Raw genomic sequence first — 18,984 nt, forward strand, 5'->3', positions numbered from 1 at the left:
TGAAAGCATTACATTTTCTTTAATGGGAAAATATCATGTTAAACTCACCTTTTACGGTGCGTTCAGACCGGACGCGCAGCGAATATTTTGCGCGACAAGATTACATACAAAGTCAATGCAAACATGCGAATAGACGCAAATTTTTGCCGGCGGCGCGAATCGCAGGTTTCGCGCGACGCGAATGCCGCGATTGACGCGAATGTCGCGGCGCGAATGAAACAACGCGAATTCGCGTGAGTTCAATAAATTCAACTTTGCCGAAATATTTGCGTGACGCTGTGTCGGGACAGCCTATCAGCGTTGAGATTCTGGACGACAGTGTTCGAGATACATACATGAGAGAGAGGGGAAAAGAGGCAGGAAGGAGGAGTGGGTCGGCAGGAGGGACAGGAAAAAGGTGGAAGTACTCTGCGGTCCTCTCTCCGTGCTGAGTGCGCCTCCGGATGATGTCACTCACCCAGACACGACGGCGTGTTTTCCGACGTATCTCGGACTTCCAGAGCAGGTACAGGGACGCTATGCTTGTCATGGTTGATGACAGAATGAAATGGAGGGAATTATTTGGCGCTAAATAGTCTCTTGGGCGAAAATTCGCGAGTTATTTACTCGCGCAAGTGACGCGAGTAAATTCAACTACTCGCGCGAGTAACGCGACGCGAAAATTCGCTACGCGTCCGGTCTGAACACACGGTTAGAATGAGAGCCATGTGGAATCACCAACCCACACAGCTCTCGTTCTCACTCCCACAGTCAAAACACTTGATACTGTGCAACACTTGGTCTAGACCCCTTGGCATCACTTTTTAACACACTAGGTGCTAACATGCATGCACATGTTGTACAGCATCTTTAAAGCATGTTTAAGTAGAAAACCCCAAATACAAGTATGAACTTGAAAATGACATGTCATAACATGTCTCCTCCAATAACATGACTGCTGACAGTGTGTATTGGACAGAGAACATTTTCTTTAACCTTGAGGTTATGCTGACGAAATTTGTCATGACAAGTGCGTGAAGTGGCAAAACAGTCACTGTCTCACAAAGTGAGTTTGTTACATAAAGTGACAAATTAGAATGGAGAATGGAAATCAGTCACAGTTTGGGGCGGTGTAATTAAAAGTTACACAGCCCCAAACTCAAACTTGTTAGGTGTTTAATGGTGTGTAGAATGCAGACACATTCACTATAGTATGGTGTGCCAATATCTTACACAAGTCCTTTCCTCTCTGTTTAGCCTTGTTAGCTATAGGCTAAAAGGCTGAGCAATGGATCACTGCCAAATCGTTATCATTTACATTTAATTTTTTGTGCTGAAAAGGCAAGAGCTACTTTTTTCCTCTGCTACTTTCTAGGCAGTGCATACACTCACCGGTCACTTAATTAGCTAGGAAGGTGTACCTAATAAAGTCGCGGTGTGGTCTTCTGCTGCTGTAGCCCATCTGCTTCAAGGTTTGACGTGTTGTGCATTCAGAGATGCTCTTCTGCATACCTTGGTTCTAACGAGTGGTAATTTGGGTTACTGTTGCTTTACTATTATCTCAAACCAGTCGGGCCATTCTCCTCTGACCTCTGCCATCAACAAGATTTGGTTGAGTAAAACATGTTTTGTGACAAAAACAACTTAAAAGCCCTAATGCATTGTCTTTATTTTTAAATAAATCTAAAATGAATATCAGAGACATTTAATTCAGCATACTGAAACCGGTTACAAGTCAAATGTCCCAGTGAGTATCCTTCTTGCATCAGTATAATATGTTCAGATGTTCTCATTACTGCATGCAGCAAGTCAACCATGAAACATTGCGGTTACAAATGAACAAGTCATGAGGACACATCTGGCTACGGACTAACCAATATAAACACAGCATGTCTCCATTTGTGTCTATCACAGTCGGCATCCACACGCATTTGCTGTAAAATGAGAAAGTCTGACCCCTTTATGTAATCACATACTACAGCTGAGCTCATTCCTAACAGTTAACACACATCTGTTTGATATGGGGTATTATCAGGTAAATACTATGAATAAGCTCTCTCTTAAATCTTAAACCCTACTGGCTATAGCAAACTAACTGCAGGTCTATACACAGCGGACTTTCGATTCGATCTCCAAATCCCATAGCATCAAATGAACACACCACCCAAGGGTTTACATCTGAACTATTACCATACTATACCCCTGAGACAAGGAGAGGAAAACAGCATTGATTCAATTAACTCGGATTAATGGGCTACCATGAAGATTCAGACACCTTGAAAGACACCATGTGAACACACACTACACACTCTATTCACACAGAAAATGCTGAGGTTGGACTTTCCCTAATTGTGGACAATGGTGTGTGATTCATGCTGCCGATTTGATACGAATAGTTGAGTTTAATTTGTGTTGAAGTGGCATGTTGTCAGGGAAATCATATCGGAAAAATAAGATGTGTGTGGATAGTCTTATGGGTTCTATCAGCAAAATAACATGAATCTCTCAGTTATGAAAAAACAATGACCAAACACAGAAAAAAATGCAATAATTCCACAAAACAGGGGTAGCCATATGGGCCTCATGACGTGCAGACACCACAGATGATAAATTACTAAAGATTTGGTTAACAAATGTCATGACTAACATGTGGATCAGAATCTTACAAGAGGTCGTAGGCAAGCCATATTTCCTGCACCTTCAAATCTACTTTTGTAAATATAAACGTGCTGAGGCCAAGTTAGAAGCAAGAGCACCACGACTGTGACACACAAGTCATACCAAGTGCCTTTTTTCATGGCGTCTCAGAAAAATATAATTAAACTTTTGCAATGTGGTGAGGAACGACCATCCACAGGGGGCAAATATCTTTGTATTCTTATGTAACTATCTCTGATTGATATGAAGGAGAAGTGGATCATTTTAGTGTCGGGCTACACAGAGCTTTAAGATTTGTCCTATGGACAATATTTAACCCCCCTGAGGCCCTGCTGGGGCACCAGTGCTCCCGGATGACTTTTTATCTGTAGCGAGGCTGTAGTTGGCTTAATCTAAATTATAGCGAAGAGTCTGTAATCATATGAAACTAGAAAAAACCACAGGAATCCATTGGTACAACCCTTGACCTCTGACCTCAAATTATAAGAATGAGCATGGGTACTATTGGTCTCCTCTTTACCATACATGTCTAATTTGTATATTTGAACATGTGTGCATACTGGGGTCCCTAAACTGTCTTGAAATTGCATAAATTAAGTATGATTTGAAAGCTAAAAACTCTTGTGGATTTAATGACCCAGATTTTATTTATTTTTTTATTGTTAGTCCCGTTAGTAGCCATTCCATTGTAGTGAGACTACTTTTAGGGACCTGTCTGGACCTTTAGGATAATCACAGCCTCATGAAACTTTAAGACCACAAGTGGCATAAGGCACAGCATGTGTCTCTACCCTCAGAGTTGCATACTACATGTTCTATCTGCAGGCAAATGTTGTATTTAATTAAGCAGCCGGTTAGCTCCAGGTCTTAACAGTTTGCCATGAGTACCTATTATGAGTCAAAACAGCCGAGGGATATCTGTCTGGCTTCATTGGGACAGAGGGGGGTGCATTTTGAGAAAGGAAGAAACAGAATGAGAGAGAGAGAGACGAACAGAGGGAGTGTATTAGTGACAGTTTGAGCCAGGAAGAGAGGGAGAGATTATAGATCTCTAGTTCTAGCTTCAAATTGAGCAGCTTTAAATGCAGAGACTCAGAGGAACCTTATCTTTCATCTGCAGAGAACCCTGGACCTGAATCTGTAAAGAGCTAGCAAGCTGTAATCTCTGGTCTGTGGTCACTGGCAGACACTTCACATTCAGCATTTGGACTCGTTTGTACTGCAAATTCCCCCACACCAGCACCAGATGACCGCAAAACTTTCTTGAACTCTCCTCTCTTAATTCCTGTGAATCTCAGGTGGTGCATCTGATAGATATCTACACGGGAATATGTTGCTAACATTACTACAGTAATAACTATCTGTTAACTTGTTACACACAGAAACACATCAAAGGACCTAAACGGGGTCAGTTCTTGCAGCAGTATAGAGTACTCCATGCCTACATTTTCATTTACAGACTTGGGGAACTAATGGAAAAATTAGCAGAGAACAGGAGATCTTCATGACGACCAACATACGCACATAATACACAGTGCACAGCACACACACCAACATATGTAATTGCTTAGAAACAAGTGTTGCCACAATGATATTCTTCAGCAGCCTTCTCTGCCACTTCCTCCATGCCAAACTCTCTGTCTGCCTCAGTCTCTCTTACACACACTGCATTTTAAATATACGCTCTACTTGTCTGCATACCCTCGTGTGGGACCACAGCGTCACGACAGAGGACTATCCTGGATCTTAACAACCACATCAGACAGGTGCGGCACAATGCTGTCTGCAGTCAGAAAACACATTGTAAACTGACAGAAAACATTTCTCACAGATTTTAGAGAAGGGAGTGTTTTTGTTTTGCAGGACATATTTATCCTGCCTCTAAGCCTCTCCTTTCCTCACTTTAGTTTCTGTTTCCTTAAATTTGCATATCATCAGCCAGTTACTCTCAGGGTGTGCCAAGGAGCAGTGCACCCTAGATGGTTGCCAAGGAAACTTGCTTAAATTTTCAAATTGGCCAATAGGGCCTGTTGGGTAAAGCTTTTTTGATCATATAAGTTTCCTCTACCCTAACTGAGAATGATGACACACTCGCTATTCTGTACCTGTATGTGTGTAGCAATGCCACAGTTCATTTAATTGATTCCATTTTCAAAGGGAAATTCATTACTTGTTTAAACTTTCCATTTTCCAAGTTAAACTTAAACTAATATATTTTCTATTATGTATGCATGTTGGATATAATTGATAATTGTTTTTATATTATGCAGTTTTAAGCCCATTCACAGCCCATTCTCACTTACTCACCAGGTTCATGTTTTTTTTTTTTTGTAATATGCACCCTCCTAACCCGTTAAAAGCGCCAATCTGCAAAAATATACATTAACCAACGACTAGACTTGAACAGCAAACCGCCAACTTTATGCATTATAGTAGCACAATTGTCAAAATGGAAAACTGAGACAGGGGGCTTTTAATGTTTTGGCTCGCTGGTTAATGACTTTCAGCCATTGGCGATGGACCCAACCTTAGTCTTATGTGTGTAACTATTTGATGATTTAAAATTGTTCAATTATGTTGAATCTGGGCTTGAGGATTTGTTTTGTTTTGATTATAATTTTTTTCATCTGTCATGCCAGTGTGGACTTCCCTTGTAATTATATGGTATTGATTAATTAAAACAAAAATGTGTTTCTAATATTTGTATTTTTATTGTATGGTATTGTATTGAATAGTATCAGTCTCTTTTTGGAGCCGAAGACTGCCATTGATGGACAATATCAGGTCCTGCCACAAAGCAGTAAAAGCTCAGATGGTATCACCTGTCCACTGCTGTCATAGACCAGCGCTCAAGTGTAACTGCTGGAGGCATGTCTGAACCACACTGACACATCACATGCCAATATCCCTTGTGTGCTTTTCATCAAATATGCTGCCTTTTCAACATGTCAGGCACATCACTGCAGTGATGTCCGGCATTGTCACCTTAGTTATCTGTCCAACAGATTCTCTTTGTAATGCATCTCGAATTTGCTCCCATCCAGTCCTTCTCTTCTTAAAAATAATAAAAATAGGAAATAAAACAGTCAAACTTATTACATTTTAAATTTGAGTAGTAATAATGTAGGATGGCATTAAAAAATGCAATACAACAAAGAGTAAAGGAACATAAATTCATTGGGCTGAAAGACAGTAACGGCTAAAATAGAAATCTGTTCGCTTGCCACTTATAAAAATCTACATATAGACTATAAATACGTATTGCATCTGGATGTGCTTTGACATGTATGACTTCCAGGTAGGGCTGAACAATAACCCAGATTTTGAAAGAGTAAGGATATTCAAATATCCAAATCACACGACATGCAATATTTTTTAAAGGCAAAATATGTCAAAATTAGATTCTGAATTAAGTATTGTGGTGCTGCAGAGATATCCAGCGTACAAATCGCATTTCACAGACTTAAGATAAAATCTTTCTTTGGTACAGATAAATAGAATAAAATAAATCACATAATGATAATTTTAAAATATTCATCAATGAAATTATGCAAAATTATTATTCTCTCCAGTACAATTATATTGCAATTAAAATGCAAATAATAGATATTTTTTTCTTATTTACTCATCCCTATGACCAGAGATGGGTTTGACATATTTTAAATTACACTATTGACCCTTTTAATGCACATAGATTTTGCATTTTTGACGCCAAAAAAATGTATTAGGACATTAGTTGTACCTAATATTTTTGCAGTTTAGTGACCATTTTAAACGAATCTCACAAACTCACATCGTTGAAATTTTCACCCATGCAGCAAAATTCATGAAACATATACGCATATCGCACACAGGTCTGCTTGCTCAGTCGTTACTCACACTGGCACACACACACTGCAAAAAAGCCAACTTGTATTTTTTGGCCTGAAACAGTCATTTAAGTTGGTAAAATTTGGAAATATAAATGATTGACATTTAGGGCAATAATGTAAGTTAGCACAACAAAGGAAGCCAGTTGTATGCTCCAAAACAAGTTGGTGAGTTGTTGTTACTTATATCTTAAAGTTGGGGTTCAAGACAAGGGACAATAGTTCGGCTAACTCTTATTTAATTTGTTGTGAAATTCGGTCATTAGCGAAAGCTAGCAGCTAACTGATGCTAGCGGCTAACTGATGCTAGCGGCGCTGCTTGTTACAGCTACAAGAGTAGCCATTAACGTATCAATGCTAACTCAAAATTGTGGTGGCAACATTAGCTGACATTTCATAGCGGCGTTACAATCGTGCCACTTCAGCACACTGCAGAAGTTAGCAGAAATAAGGATTAAAAGTTATTACAATGTAAAATTATAAGTCAGTACAACTTACAGTTGAGTTGACAAAAATCTGAATTCAGAGTTGAGCAAACTCAAAAACAAAACTTAAAATATTTAGTTTAATTGTCCAACTTAAAATTTTATCGAAGTTTGTTGCCTTGAAATTTTGAGTTCACCCAACTTTTCTTTTTTTGCAGTGCAGGAACCACTTGCATACTCAGTCTCACCCACATTTACTGGACAAATACACAACAGCGCAGATGCACAAGCATCCTATAAAGCAATACGCTAAGAACAGCTTGTTAGAAGAGGACACATCCACAGTAGTCAACTAAAATCTGAGGAGAGACAGTGAGCAACGAGATGCTCTTCTGCGGCTCCTACACATTTACTCCAATAAAACTCCAGTTGTGAGTTGGTGTCATAGGAAAATGCAAAACGTATATGACATATGTATAGCCCATACTCCCATGCATCGATTTGTGCTCATAGTGACACACAAACTTATACACAGCTTTGTGAGAAGTATACAGCAGGTTCTCTTCCCTGCCTCACTCAGACACTTTCTGTTTTATGCATGCATAAACAGGCATAGACACACAAGCACACACAACAGATATCGATTAAAGTCCTCTTCTCCATTACTGTTGACAGGCGAGACTGAATATGCCAACATGATCTACAGTTAACGTCAGTCACCAGGGAGTCACCACCACAAAGTTTATGAACACTCATAAAGACACAGACACACAGACATATAGACACACATATTCATACACATACAGCTATTTGCTGGGAAATAAAGTACCCTTACTCCTGATAATAGTCAACTTTTCAGTATTTTTAAAAAGCTAGCTACAACCAGTTGTTTTGACATCTTGGACTGCAATAATTAATCAAGTTACTTATAATTAACAATGTTACACAAAAAATGTAAATGATGTAAATTAAGTAAGAGTAAATTGTATCTATAAGTCCCAGTGTGGCTTATCAAGCTTTTCCATAACACATGACTAATTACAACCTCTGAGTGCACGATGTGCATCCATGTGACCAAATCAAGTTAAGATGCAGGAGCGGGCAGATCAAGTGGGAATGAAAATATTATATACATCATCTCGGGAAAATAGTAGCACTGTGTTGAAACAATGTGCCAACCCACATTTAAAGATGAGAACCCTTCTCCTGAGTCCGAACATGTGTTTAAGTTCCTAAATTTGGATCAACAGAATTCACAACCTTTTTAAAACCAAACGATGACTTACTGATGTAATTAGGTTCTTTGCGAAGCTTGCTGTGGGGTTGTAGCTTCAACCAAAAGCAATTAAGTTGTAATTATTTTTATATTTGACTCTGTAAAGGGCCGCAATAAGACAGCAAGAGTGAAAAAACCTACCTTTGAAGCTTACCTTTGAGGTACTGCTAAGAGAGACTAATTTCACTATGATTACAACAGTGGAGACTGATCTCCCCTGCTGTTAAGGGAAATGTACCAGAGCACTATATTAGTACAGCTTATTCGTAGTGTGTAAATCGCCAGGGGTCTTTTTTTCCCCCATTGGCAGCATGGTAGAGAGTAAAGCATTACTGTACTGACTGCAAGGATCATGTTCAAGGGTTCTTTATGAGCTCTGCCACTGTACATTCAATCTCAATTCAACTATATAGTCAGACAGATTAAGTCTCATAAAATATTACTAAATGAAACGACTTCATCTCTTGGTGGAGGCCACACCAGCCATTCAATGCCAAAAAAAAGGAATCACATATTAAAATCTAGTGTCCTCTCCTTTCTGGTTATAGAGATAATGTTACAATGGTGAGAGTTGCTCTCCCTGCACAAACACAATGAATATCCAGCCCAGACCTGTAAAAAAAGCTCAGTATGATTGGGCTAATATTAACGTCTCCATCTATTCCCAGGCTTCTCTCAGACTAGACTTGCAAAGAAAGAGATGAAGGAAAACAAAGACAGAAAAACAACTGAGAAGAAGTGAACAGAGAGAGGGAATATAATAGAGTTAACCCCAAAGGAGAGCGGATCAATAAACCAATCACTGATTTAAATGAGAACTGGCTATTCCCTAGTGAACGTTAATTATTTTATGATTTAATTTATTAGCATCCAAAGGCACTTTCCTAAAAACCACATTTATTCTCTTGTTACAACCCAATTACAGCTATTTTTACATTTAGTATCTGGACTGAAGAAAGAAAATAAGCATTTTAGCAGCATATGTGAGATAGGAAGCTTAGCTGAGTCTGTATTCGGTCATGCTTTGAACATTTTGTTCTTTATTCCCTTTAAGGATATTGGTTGTTTAGCATAGGTTGTTTAAAAACAAACCCCTGCTTTACCCATTTCGCTTTACCACCTTTTCCCTGTCTCTGCCTTATCTCTACTTGTCTAGGACCAAGTGGACAGATGGAGGGGAAGAGGGATGTATGGCAAGTGAGATGAAAAGAAGGGTGCTACACTGGGACAAATCTCTCTCCAGTCCTCTCCCCTGGCTGTTGTGGGCAAATGGAGGTAGGAATATGCTAGCCACGTCTTGTGCCCCTGCTGCCACTGTGAATGAAGCTAAAAATAGCAACATGGGGACATGGGAGGCTTTCCACAGAGATGCCCACCAATCACAGAAACAACATTGCATATGTCAATCTGTGCGTGTGAGTTTATTTGGAGAAACTGTCAAACCACTGTTGCGTGCAGACTCAAGTCAGATGTAGAGAGAAGGACATGAAGTGTGGATGAAAGTGGAAAGGAAGGCAAAAGAGAAAAAGGAAGCAGACAGAGACAAAAAGACATGGATATAACACAAAATTTATCACAATTAATCATTAAACATTAAGTAATAGGGGAGAGAAAAATAAATCAGTCGGAGGAAAATTCATATGACAGAAAGCCCAGCGCTATACTGTAGATAGACCATCATTTTAAGACTTTTCAAACTCAACATTAATGACTAACCATCCTAAAATAAGAAAAGTAAAGATGTTCTCACACCTGGGCATTGGCTAATACTGATTCTGCTTATGAAATCTGAATCTGTAGGCAACATGACCATATTTTGGTATCAGAAGCCTCCTGGTTTCCAATTGTGGTCAGTTTGGATCCAGTTGCACATCTCAAGTTCCTAACAGACTGAAAATAATGCCCAATGCACAGAAGTAGAATTGGCATGATTCAGTTCATGGCAGCCCTCCCTTCTTCCTTATATCTGTTGTTTGTTCATTCCCTGTCTGTCTGCTCCTCTTGTTTCTCTACCCTGTCTGTCATGTGTGAGCGTGGTGGGTGTGGCTTTCCCTGCACAGCCAGTAACAGGTGATCCTCATCTCAGAATCAAGCCACCAAAGACTCTGGATCTCCTCCTCATCGTCGCCAGATTGTTTTGTCAGTTTGTGTGGTTAGAGTTTTATCCTGGCTCCTGTCTATTGTTTATTCTACTCTTGTGATGTAAACTGGTGTAGTTAAAAAAACCCTGTGTTCAATCCGCTTCTGATTGCCTTGTGCACCCGTGCTACCTACCCTGCCTGTCTGCCTGCTTACTTTCATATGGAACTGTAACCTGGAAGAGGACACTCCAAACAAAGCCGAACCATGTGGAGACGTGGGTCCGCCATTGCACCTCGGAGACTCCCTGATCTTCTGTCACTGTCACCAGTCACCTGCACCACCACCTTGGACCCTAGGACCCCTGACCATCCCTTCCCTTGCACATTTGACCACTTCGTACATAAATTACCATGTCCACTGTTCAACCGTGTTCTGAGTCATGCTCTTAGGCCAGTGGTTTCTTAGATTACCAGTGCCACACCAAACACAAGCTATTTGTTTGGCAGCCACAAGATCAAGAAGACAAGACATAGTGAGTGCCCTACAAAACTAAAGGTGTAACAATCAATAACCAGTGTTGGCAACTTAACAAATACAGTGGGATGTCCAGAACTGAGGCCCCTAGGGACTGCTTAACAAAAGTTTCACAATGCTGGCAAACAATATGTTAACACATCAGATAATCACAGTACAAAATGATAAATTCTCAGACCACAAAAAACTACCTACGGTGCAATACCAGCTGCAGTGCAGTCATGTAGCAAGATAAAACATACGGGAGAATAAATCATCCAGCCATGCTCAATGGATAACAGATCTGAAAGCAAACCACTCCATTCTCCTAGAGCAGGAACGTGTCATCATCACAGCAGCAGATATCCATGGATATAAGACATGTGCAGGGTGAGGGTTACTCTGCCTTGTATAGTTTATGCACTTCTCAAGCACACTTCGGCCCTGTTTACACGAGGACGCTCACGGGTAAAAACGACAAAATATTTAATCGGAAGTGCCTTTCGTTTAGATGGTGACGGCGTTTTGGGGGCTCAAAGACGCAAAAATCTGAAACCACCTTCCAAAGTGGAAAAGTTAAATCCGCTCCGCCGTAGCGTGTCCGTCTACACTGACAAGACGCAAAACTCTGCTCAGATCTGCTCACGTCACGTATGTGTTTACGTCACATACATGCTCCAGTACAGGAAAATAAACAAACGTGGGATTATTTCCATGCGTCGGACACACACTTTTGCGTCACCGTATGCACGCAGATTTCCTCCCGAAAATGCTCGTCTAAACGAGGAATAAAAAGTGAAGACGCAACGCCACTTTTGCGTCTTCTGTTCAGACCGTCCTCGTGTAAACGTAGCCTCAGTCTCCAAAGGTTCTACTTGTGCAGTGAATGAAAAGGCCTGCAAAACTTCTTTGCAATGGAATGGAAGTACCAAATTAAGTTTTCATTTTAGTTTCTCTTTCTTGCAGACTCTTTGACACTCTCACCCTCTGTAAGAGTGGTTTGATAGTGGATCACAAAAGTTCATCTAAACTTCAATAACATTAAAAACTTTTCTCCTTGTACAAAAATAGTCATAATACAGATAGTTTCATCCAAATTCCATAATCCAGAGACTGCATGCCAGCTAAAGAGAGAAGGGCTTATCAAGTGTCAAGGCCAATGAAACATTAAGAATCCACGAGTACAGCAGTAAAATGGCTCCTGAAAATAAACTGCTTGGAGGGTATCCCAAAACAGCTGCAGATAGGGAGAATGCTGGCAGTGAGGCTTGAGGAGGTACTTTGGAAAGCCGATCCCCTACACAGAAACATGGGCAAACAGAAGATGTGGCAGATAACCAAAAAAAACTACCGATTACAAAATTACCACCTCACGGCTGTATGTTTCTGCATACCAGCCAAGTTACAGTTTACATCCAGAATCATATGTAGCAATGGCAGAAGACAATGCTTCACCCACATCTCGAACCCAGCAGAGCAGACGACAACCATGATTAGTGTCACCAAGAATCCTGGAATCTGACCAAATGTGAAATAGGGTCACAATCTCCACTTCTGTTTTTAAGTTATGGTGCTGAATGATGGCCAGAAATATGTTCTAAAAAATACACTTTTTTTTTCAAAACACTTTTTTGGGGATACTTTGAAATTTTGTCATATTAATATATACATTCTTGTGTTGTGGCCAAAATCTATTCAGTTAATCCTTGAGTCCAAGTGGACACAGTCCTAGAGTTCTGCAGTGAACGCAAATGCCTCTGCTGCCACCCACTGACCCATTGAAGTTGCAGTAAATTGATAGTCTTGCAATACAGTGTGTCACTTAATTAACACTGCATATTTTTAAAACCAAATATAATCTATTGTTACCTAACTGCTGGAAAATTGAAGGTTAGAAGCTGAACAGGCAAACAGCACCGTTGTGCTGGTCCAAGAAGTGCTTTTGTACGACCGTATCTTGTTCGAAGCGTTAATCTAGTCTGGAGCTGTGGTGTCTTTTTGTAGAATAAATCCATAATGATAAATCTGACACAGAGTCTCTTATTTATTTTTTTCTTCAGTATTCATAACCGTCATTGTTGGTGTTAGCCGTCCATTAGAAATCCTCATGATGTCTTGGGTTTAAGCTGTCCACCAATCAGAGGCTGTGTTTCCAACTTGTCTACCAATACGAGGCAGTGTTTCTGTCTGGGCATGTGTGTGAAAGCTCTGATTTCAAATGCATTGCACTGGAATCACAGGAAAACAGGATAACAGGCGTCACAGCCCTACTAAATCCACTGAATAGCACGATCATGTATGTGAGAAATGTGGACAGGAAAACATGCACATAGTGAGGTGGACACTCCAAGCCATCTATTTTGGTTTCTCTCAATATGAGACCCCATACAGGGTGGCTGAGAAGAATGGAGCTGTAAATAGTGGAGTTGAGATTTGGGTCTTGCACAACCATACACCCAAATGGGTCTCTAGGCAGTCCAGGATCCCCAACCTTATAGGTCTACAGTAAGGTACCCAAATTGAGGAGGACACATAATGACCTGGATGGGAAAATGGGGTTTACATTAAGTTTTTTTTTCTTTCATTTCGAAGAATAATCATCACACTGTTATACTGTATATACTATTTGACAGCAGATTACCTTCTGTGAATGAACAAAGGGAGAAAAAGCACTAAAAGAGGCAACAAGAGAAGCAAATGGAGAATAAGGATGAATGCAGGTAGAGAGTAGTGGGGGCAGACTATTTATGTCAGTGTCTCCCTCTCCTCTGTTGAGAGATGAATGACACCCATTAGCAGTATTGGGAAGCTGTCTCTTTTGCACCAATCATAGAAATAGAGTTTTGGTGGAGTTGAATATGATGACTGACAAATGATACCGACAATTTTAAAAAAAAGCACAATCTTTTCAAATAATCTTCCCAACAGGCTGACTGAACAAATGGCAGTATTGACTGCTAATGCAGCTTTACTATCTTTTACTGCCAAGGCACAGTACTTAGTTAAAGTTGCACCAAGACTGAGCAACTCTTTTATCTAATACTGGACTTAGCTTAGTAGAAACCATAAGCAAAATAACTCCATTAAGTTCATTCCATGTCCCCATACTTAATTTCCCGGTATGCCTACTCACAGGAAAGCTTCTTAAAGGTCGGTTGGTGTTTGTAAACACACAGAATTTAAAAGTGGCCCCTCTTACCTGGCTCACCGAGTCTGTGAATTGTGAAATGTGAACTGTGTGAATGAAGAGCTTCATCTGTGTGTTTGGTCAGTCTAACTGACACCAAACGAAACACTGCGAAACACTGAAGCACATAGAAATACAAATCGATATAACAACCCATTTAATACAGACACTTTGTATCATACAGAGGCTAGAGGTCTAAACGCCTTGTATCTTAGTATCAGATGCCGACGGCCGTGACAAAGCGGTAGTATTTAAGGACCTGACACCCTACGCACTACCAATGGCCGGGGGTTTCACACCCATGTGGGGCCCATGAGCTCTTTGCTGACGCCCAGCTTCAGCAAAGAGTCCCAAACACAGGCAGAGGGCAAGATCTCAACAGATACAGACACAACCACACACTTCTGTATGAGTCTTTGTAGGAATACCCTGCATACTAAACCTTTAACAAAGAGGAATTGACAAATTTAAAAACCAGAATTCAAAACTTTTTCGATTCCAAATCTAACTTTTCACAGTACTCACCAGGATTTGACATTCCCCTCACCACTGTTCATTCCACTTAACACCCTCACCAAACACAGAAGAATACATTTAACAAAAACTTAAATTATTCACAAAAAATACAATGCCATTACTTCAGACTAATTAGCTAGCAACCACATTGGCATTTCAACGTAACAGACCCAGTAATGAAAAAAGATTTGTGAGGATTAAGTCATTTTGGACTTAAGGTACTCTGCCACATGAGGCCTTGCTGCTCCCTTCTCTCCTTGTGAAAAGGAAAAGTGTTGCCTGGTGTGATCTTTGCATGGTGCTTCATTCTACTGATCCAGGCTTGAAACACAGCAGGAGGTGTGTAATCCAACTTCAGGCGGACTATTCTAGTGTAATCTCCTGTTCACTCAGAGTACACACAAGTCACTTTTGACTGCTCCATAAAAGATTCAAACTGTCAGAGTCTGGCCATCTGTCATCTGCCTCTATGTTTGCCTGTCAGACTTTCAGGCTCTCTGTCTCTGTTTGCCTTTCCGTCTATCACTATGTCACGCTGCATGTGCTCTTGCCTGTTTGCCCGGATATTGGACTGAATTTAACTCCTTGAAAGTGAAACTAATGATCTGTTGAGCATTTTTGAATTACATGAGTACATTAAGGGAAGTCCCTTGGCAATGGGATTAGGATTTAAGGTATGTTTGTGTTTGGCTGTGCATGGAAAAGCATGGTTGGATGTGTTTTTATGTTCATATGTACAACAAATGAGCATACTTGAGTGTGTGTGTGTGTGTGTCTGTGTGTGTATGTTCGTGTGTTCGTGTGTTCAAGCTCAACTGAAGTCTGTCTTTGTTCATGCCGATTCTGCAGCACCTTGGGGGAATTCTCTGCTTTCTTTTCAACTGCTCTCCCTTTATTTCCTCTCTTTATTCCTAACATGCAGTGCAGGGGCCTCACTAAGATACAATGGGTCATTTCAGCCAAGAAACCGACAACAATGAGGTAATCAACAGTTACAAACACAAAAACATCCTTGCTTTTGCCATCAATGTCAGGAGAAAGAACTAAGACTCTCAAACTGAGGACCCCACAGAAAGCCAATTGAGTACCTGAGCACGAGTGTGCAGTGACTGGCTGTAAAGGTTTAATCTGTATTTTGGTATACCATTATTAGAGTATGTCTCCAATGGTTGTATGAGGGCAGAAGAGGAGGGGTGAGTAAAAAATCATTGACACAGAGGCGCATTAGTAATAAAAGGCTTAATGCTGTGTTGTGACATCACAAGGTATCGCTCTAATAGTGTGATTATATGTGCTACTGACAGGGAGAGAGAGAGAACACAGATAGATCGAGACAGCATACATGGGTGTAGAATTGCGAACACATTTCATTCTACAGCCAATGAAGGATACAATGTGTCATCCTCTCTGCATTTATGTGCAATTCAAGGCAATCACTTTCTGTTCAAGATCATTTTAACCTGTGATTTATAAAGGACATTTGGTTGGAATATTGTCCTTACTGTGCAGTAAAGAGTAAAGTTCTTACTTTAAAACAGCTAAAATAAGCATTACTAGAACAATTCATTAAGAATGGCTGTTGTTGTAGTGGCCAAATAATCACTCAGATGTGACAGGATAGCTGTTGCTGACTCCATATGAATTACAATAGCACAGCTTGAAAATGAATGAAATGAACTTATTAAGGATCTGGACATTTGCCCTATTCCACTCCGCCTTCTGCAGCAAACGAATACAGGCTCAAACACACTCCTGCAAAGGCACAGTGATTTTGTTAACAGAGAAACACTGCATACTGCATGTAGAAATGGGAAAATAAAGGGAATAAAGGAAACAGTTCTGTGTGTTTGCCGTGGCTGCAATACTACGCAGACAAAGGCTACATCTTCAGGGAAACTCCTGTGTAAAGATTTTACTAAGGAGGATACAAGATTAGATCTCTTGTCTGGGCACGAAGCAACAGAAAGAGTGAGACAGAGATGGAGGTAAAGTTTCACAGTTCAGGTATAACTATCTTTATTCTATGCTCTGTGTCTTCCTGTGGATTTACAATGCCTCTTATAGCCTTCTTTATCCCTGATGCCTTTTCTCTCCCTCTCCCTCTCCCTCTCCCGCCCTCTCCCGCTCTCACCCTAAGTGGCCAGTTGTCAAAGTCAGCTGAAGCCCAGTTAATGAAGAGGTAGCTTTATTAGCAAGACATCAGTGGACTAGGCTGGGAGGAGTGGAACCCCCAGAAGCCAGCAAGCAAATACAGCCTCTAAGTCTGCATACCAAAAAATGAAAGAGAGGGAATTGAGATAAAAGATATATGGGATAAAGAAAGCGTGGCAGAGAATGAGAGAATGAAGAGAAAACTGAGGATGGTCAAAAGAATTAAGCTTAATATAAAAAGCAGATAGAGAGAGGTGGAAAGCATCCAGTCAGAGAGGAAGGGGGAGAGGCAGCTTCCCTCTCTTTTATCCTCTCTCCAGCAGTGGCTACAGAACGAGCTCTTACCGTCTGTTGTAGGTCTGGGATTCCAATGCGGATGACTACGGTGTTGCCTGTCGGCTCCTCCATGGGTGCTCTTGCACTGTGGCTCCGCTCTGCACCGGGACGGAAAGCCGGAACACCGACAGGAATGGGAACGCCGCTGTCCTCTTCCCGGGAGCTGCCGCTGTCAGTGCTGGCCCCCTGGCTGCCGTTTGCTGTGTGTGTGTAAGGGTGTGTGAGTGTGTGTGAGTGTGTGTGTGTGTGCTGCTGCTGCTGCTGCTGGTCCTGCCGTGGAGGGCTGGGTGGCTCATGTTTGCCGGCTGCCGGACGCAGAGGCATGCTCCGTGTTAGGGGCTCGGTCTGTGTCTCTCTCTCTCTCCAGACACACACTCGAGCGCACACACACACACACCGATAACTCTCGCTCACACTACACGCACACACTGTTTGCAGCGTGCATCACTCGCCTGGGAGAGAAAAAGACGGAGGGAGAGAGAGGTAGGGAAGGAGGGGGGGGGGTGGGAGGCAATGGGAAGGGGGGGGGGGGGGGGGGGGGGGTATTAGGAGATTACAGAGAGATGAAGGTAAAAACACAGACAAGATAAGTACCAGGGGAACTTGGAAATAAAACGGAGAGATGCATAGATAAAGCAAGATTGGAAGAATTACATTCACAAAATGGTGTAAAATTATTTAACTCTAATCTGTGATTTGCACAAATGAGAATCCTAATGCAATTAGTACATTTAGTGGCACATTTAGTCTTTAAATAGAACAAAATAGCGAAAAGAAAAGACAGAGGACAGAAAGCAGAAAGAAGGGAGTGGATTACTCAACATTTGCATATAAATGTTTGGATCTTTAGTATTAACTTTAGTATTAATTAAGAGTGTTTGAATAGTGTTTAACAGCAGTACTATTAGCTAATTAATGTGATTGCTGATACAAAAATGTGACTGCTGATACAAAGACACTTCAATTTGAACACATTTTTGAAGTGCTGAATTATTATAGTGTAAAGCCTGTAAAACCTCAATTATCCAGTTCCACATTAAATTAAACTCTGTATGTTTATGCTACAGTGTTCATAGTGTAACAGTTGTATTGTGTGACATTGTATCTGTCACACACGGTTGCTATTGTTGTAGTGTACTGACATGGTAGTGACGTCAGGACAACATGGGGGGGGGGGGGGGGGGGGGGCTGTTTGTACAGATCAATGATGGCCTTCATGCTTCACTTTATCTATCAGTGGGGGGTGTCTCTGATCAAATGGTTCCCAGGTGAACACAGTGACACACAGACAGAGCAAGCTCACATGAAAGAGGATGAGGTTTTTCGTGGGAGCTTTTCACAGTAAGGGTCATTCCCAATAGGGGTGCTGTTTTCATTTACAGTTTCATTATGGAGGTCCTGTGAAGCTGTGAGACTGGGAATGTTATTGAGGGCTAAACAAATAATATCGATCTCACCTTGTTTTTTGATCTGTGCAAACTATGATTTCGTAGTCTGTAACTGTCATGTTTTATGAAAAAAACATGACCAACAAACACAGGACTTAGAAGTAACCAGTTTGCCTTTTGCAGGCATTTTGAGAAATGGGAAACCAACTTTTGACCTTAGGTAACCATCAGTGGCAATCACATTTTAACATAAAAAGCCATCTGTTTTAGAGACTTGTCGACCGTGGAAACACGTTAAAGAGAAAAATAATGTTTGGTAATTGTAATAAAGCTTTTATTATTTTGTGTTATACTTTAATATTAAGCTTATGCGTAATATGGCTGCATAGCATCTTAATTAGTAAGAACATAAGTCTAGAGTCTAAAAATGGTAACTATATTTTGAGTTTCAGCAACCAAAAGCTGCTTTCTGGTTGCCAGCCTAGCAACTACTTTTAAAAGTCAGTTTTGACCCCTGAAACATGCTTAAGGCATTGGCCTATTCACTTCATGCTTTCATATTCAATTATCCTCAATAAAACAGTTGAAATGCTTATAAGAGGAG

The 18,984-nt window shown here is 40.8% G+C and overlaps 1 protein-coding gene across 2 annotated transcripts in view; it reads right to left on the reverse strand.

Moving 5' to 3' along the window:
• Nucleotides 1–18,984, reverse strand: part of shank3a (SH3 and multiple ankyrin repeat domains 3a) — a 183,914-nt gene that overhangs the window by 135,131 nt on the left and 29,799 nt on the right. For both annotated transcript variants that reach the window (XM_059335864.1, XM_059335863.1), the window contains one exon: nt 17,002–17,444. In XM_059335864.1, the coding sequence (XP_059191847.1) occupies nt 17,002–17,316 (315 nt within the window). In that variant the 5' untranslated portion in view covers nt 17,317–17,444. The remainder of the gene's footprint in view (nt 1–17,001; nt 17,445–18,984) is intronic.

The sequence above is a fragment of the Centropristis striata genome, chromosome 6 (assembly GCF_030273125.1).
Source record: "Centropristis striata isolate RG_2023a ecotype Rhode Island chromosome 6, C.striata_1.0, whole genome shotgun sequence".
NCBI lineage: Eukaryota > Metazoa > Chordata > Actinopteri > Perciformes > Serranidae > Centropristis > Centropristis striata.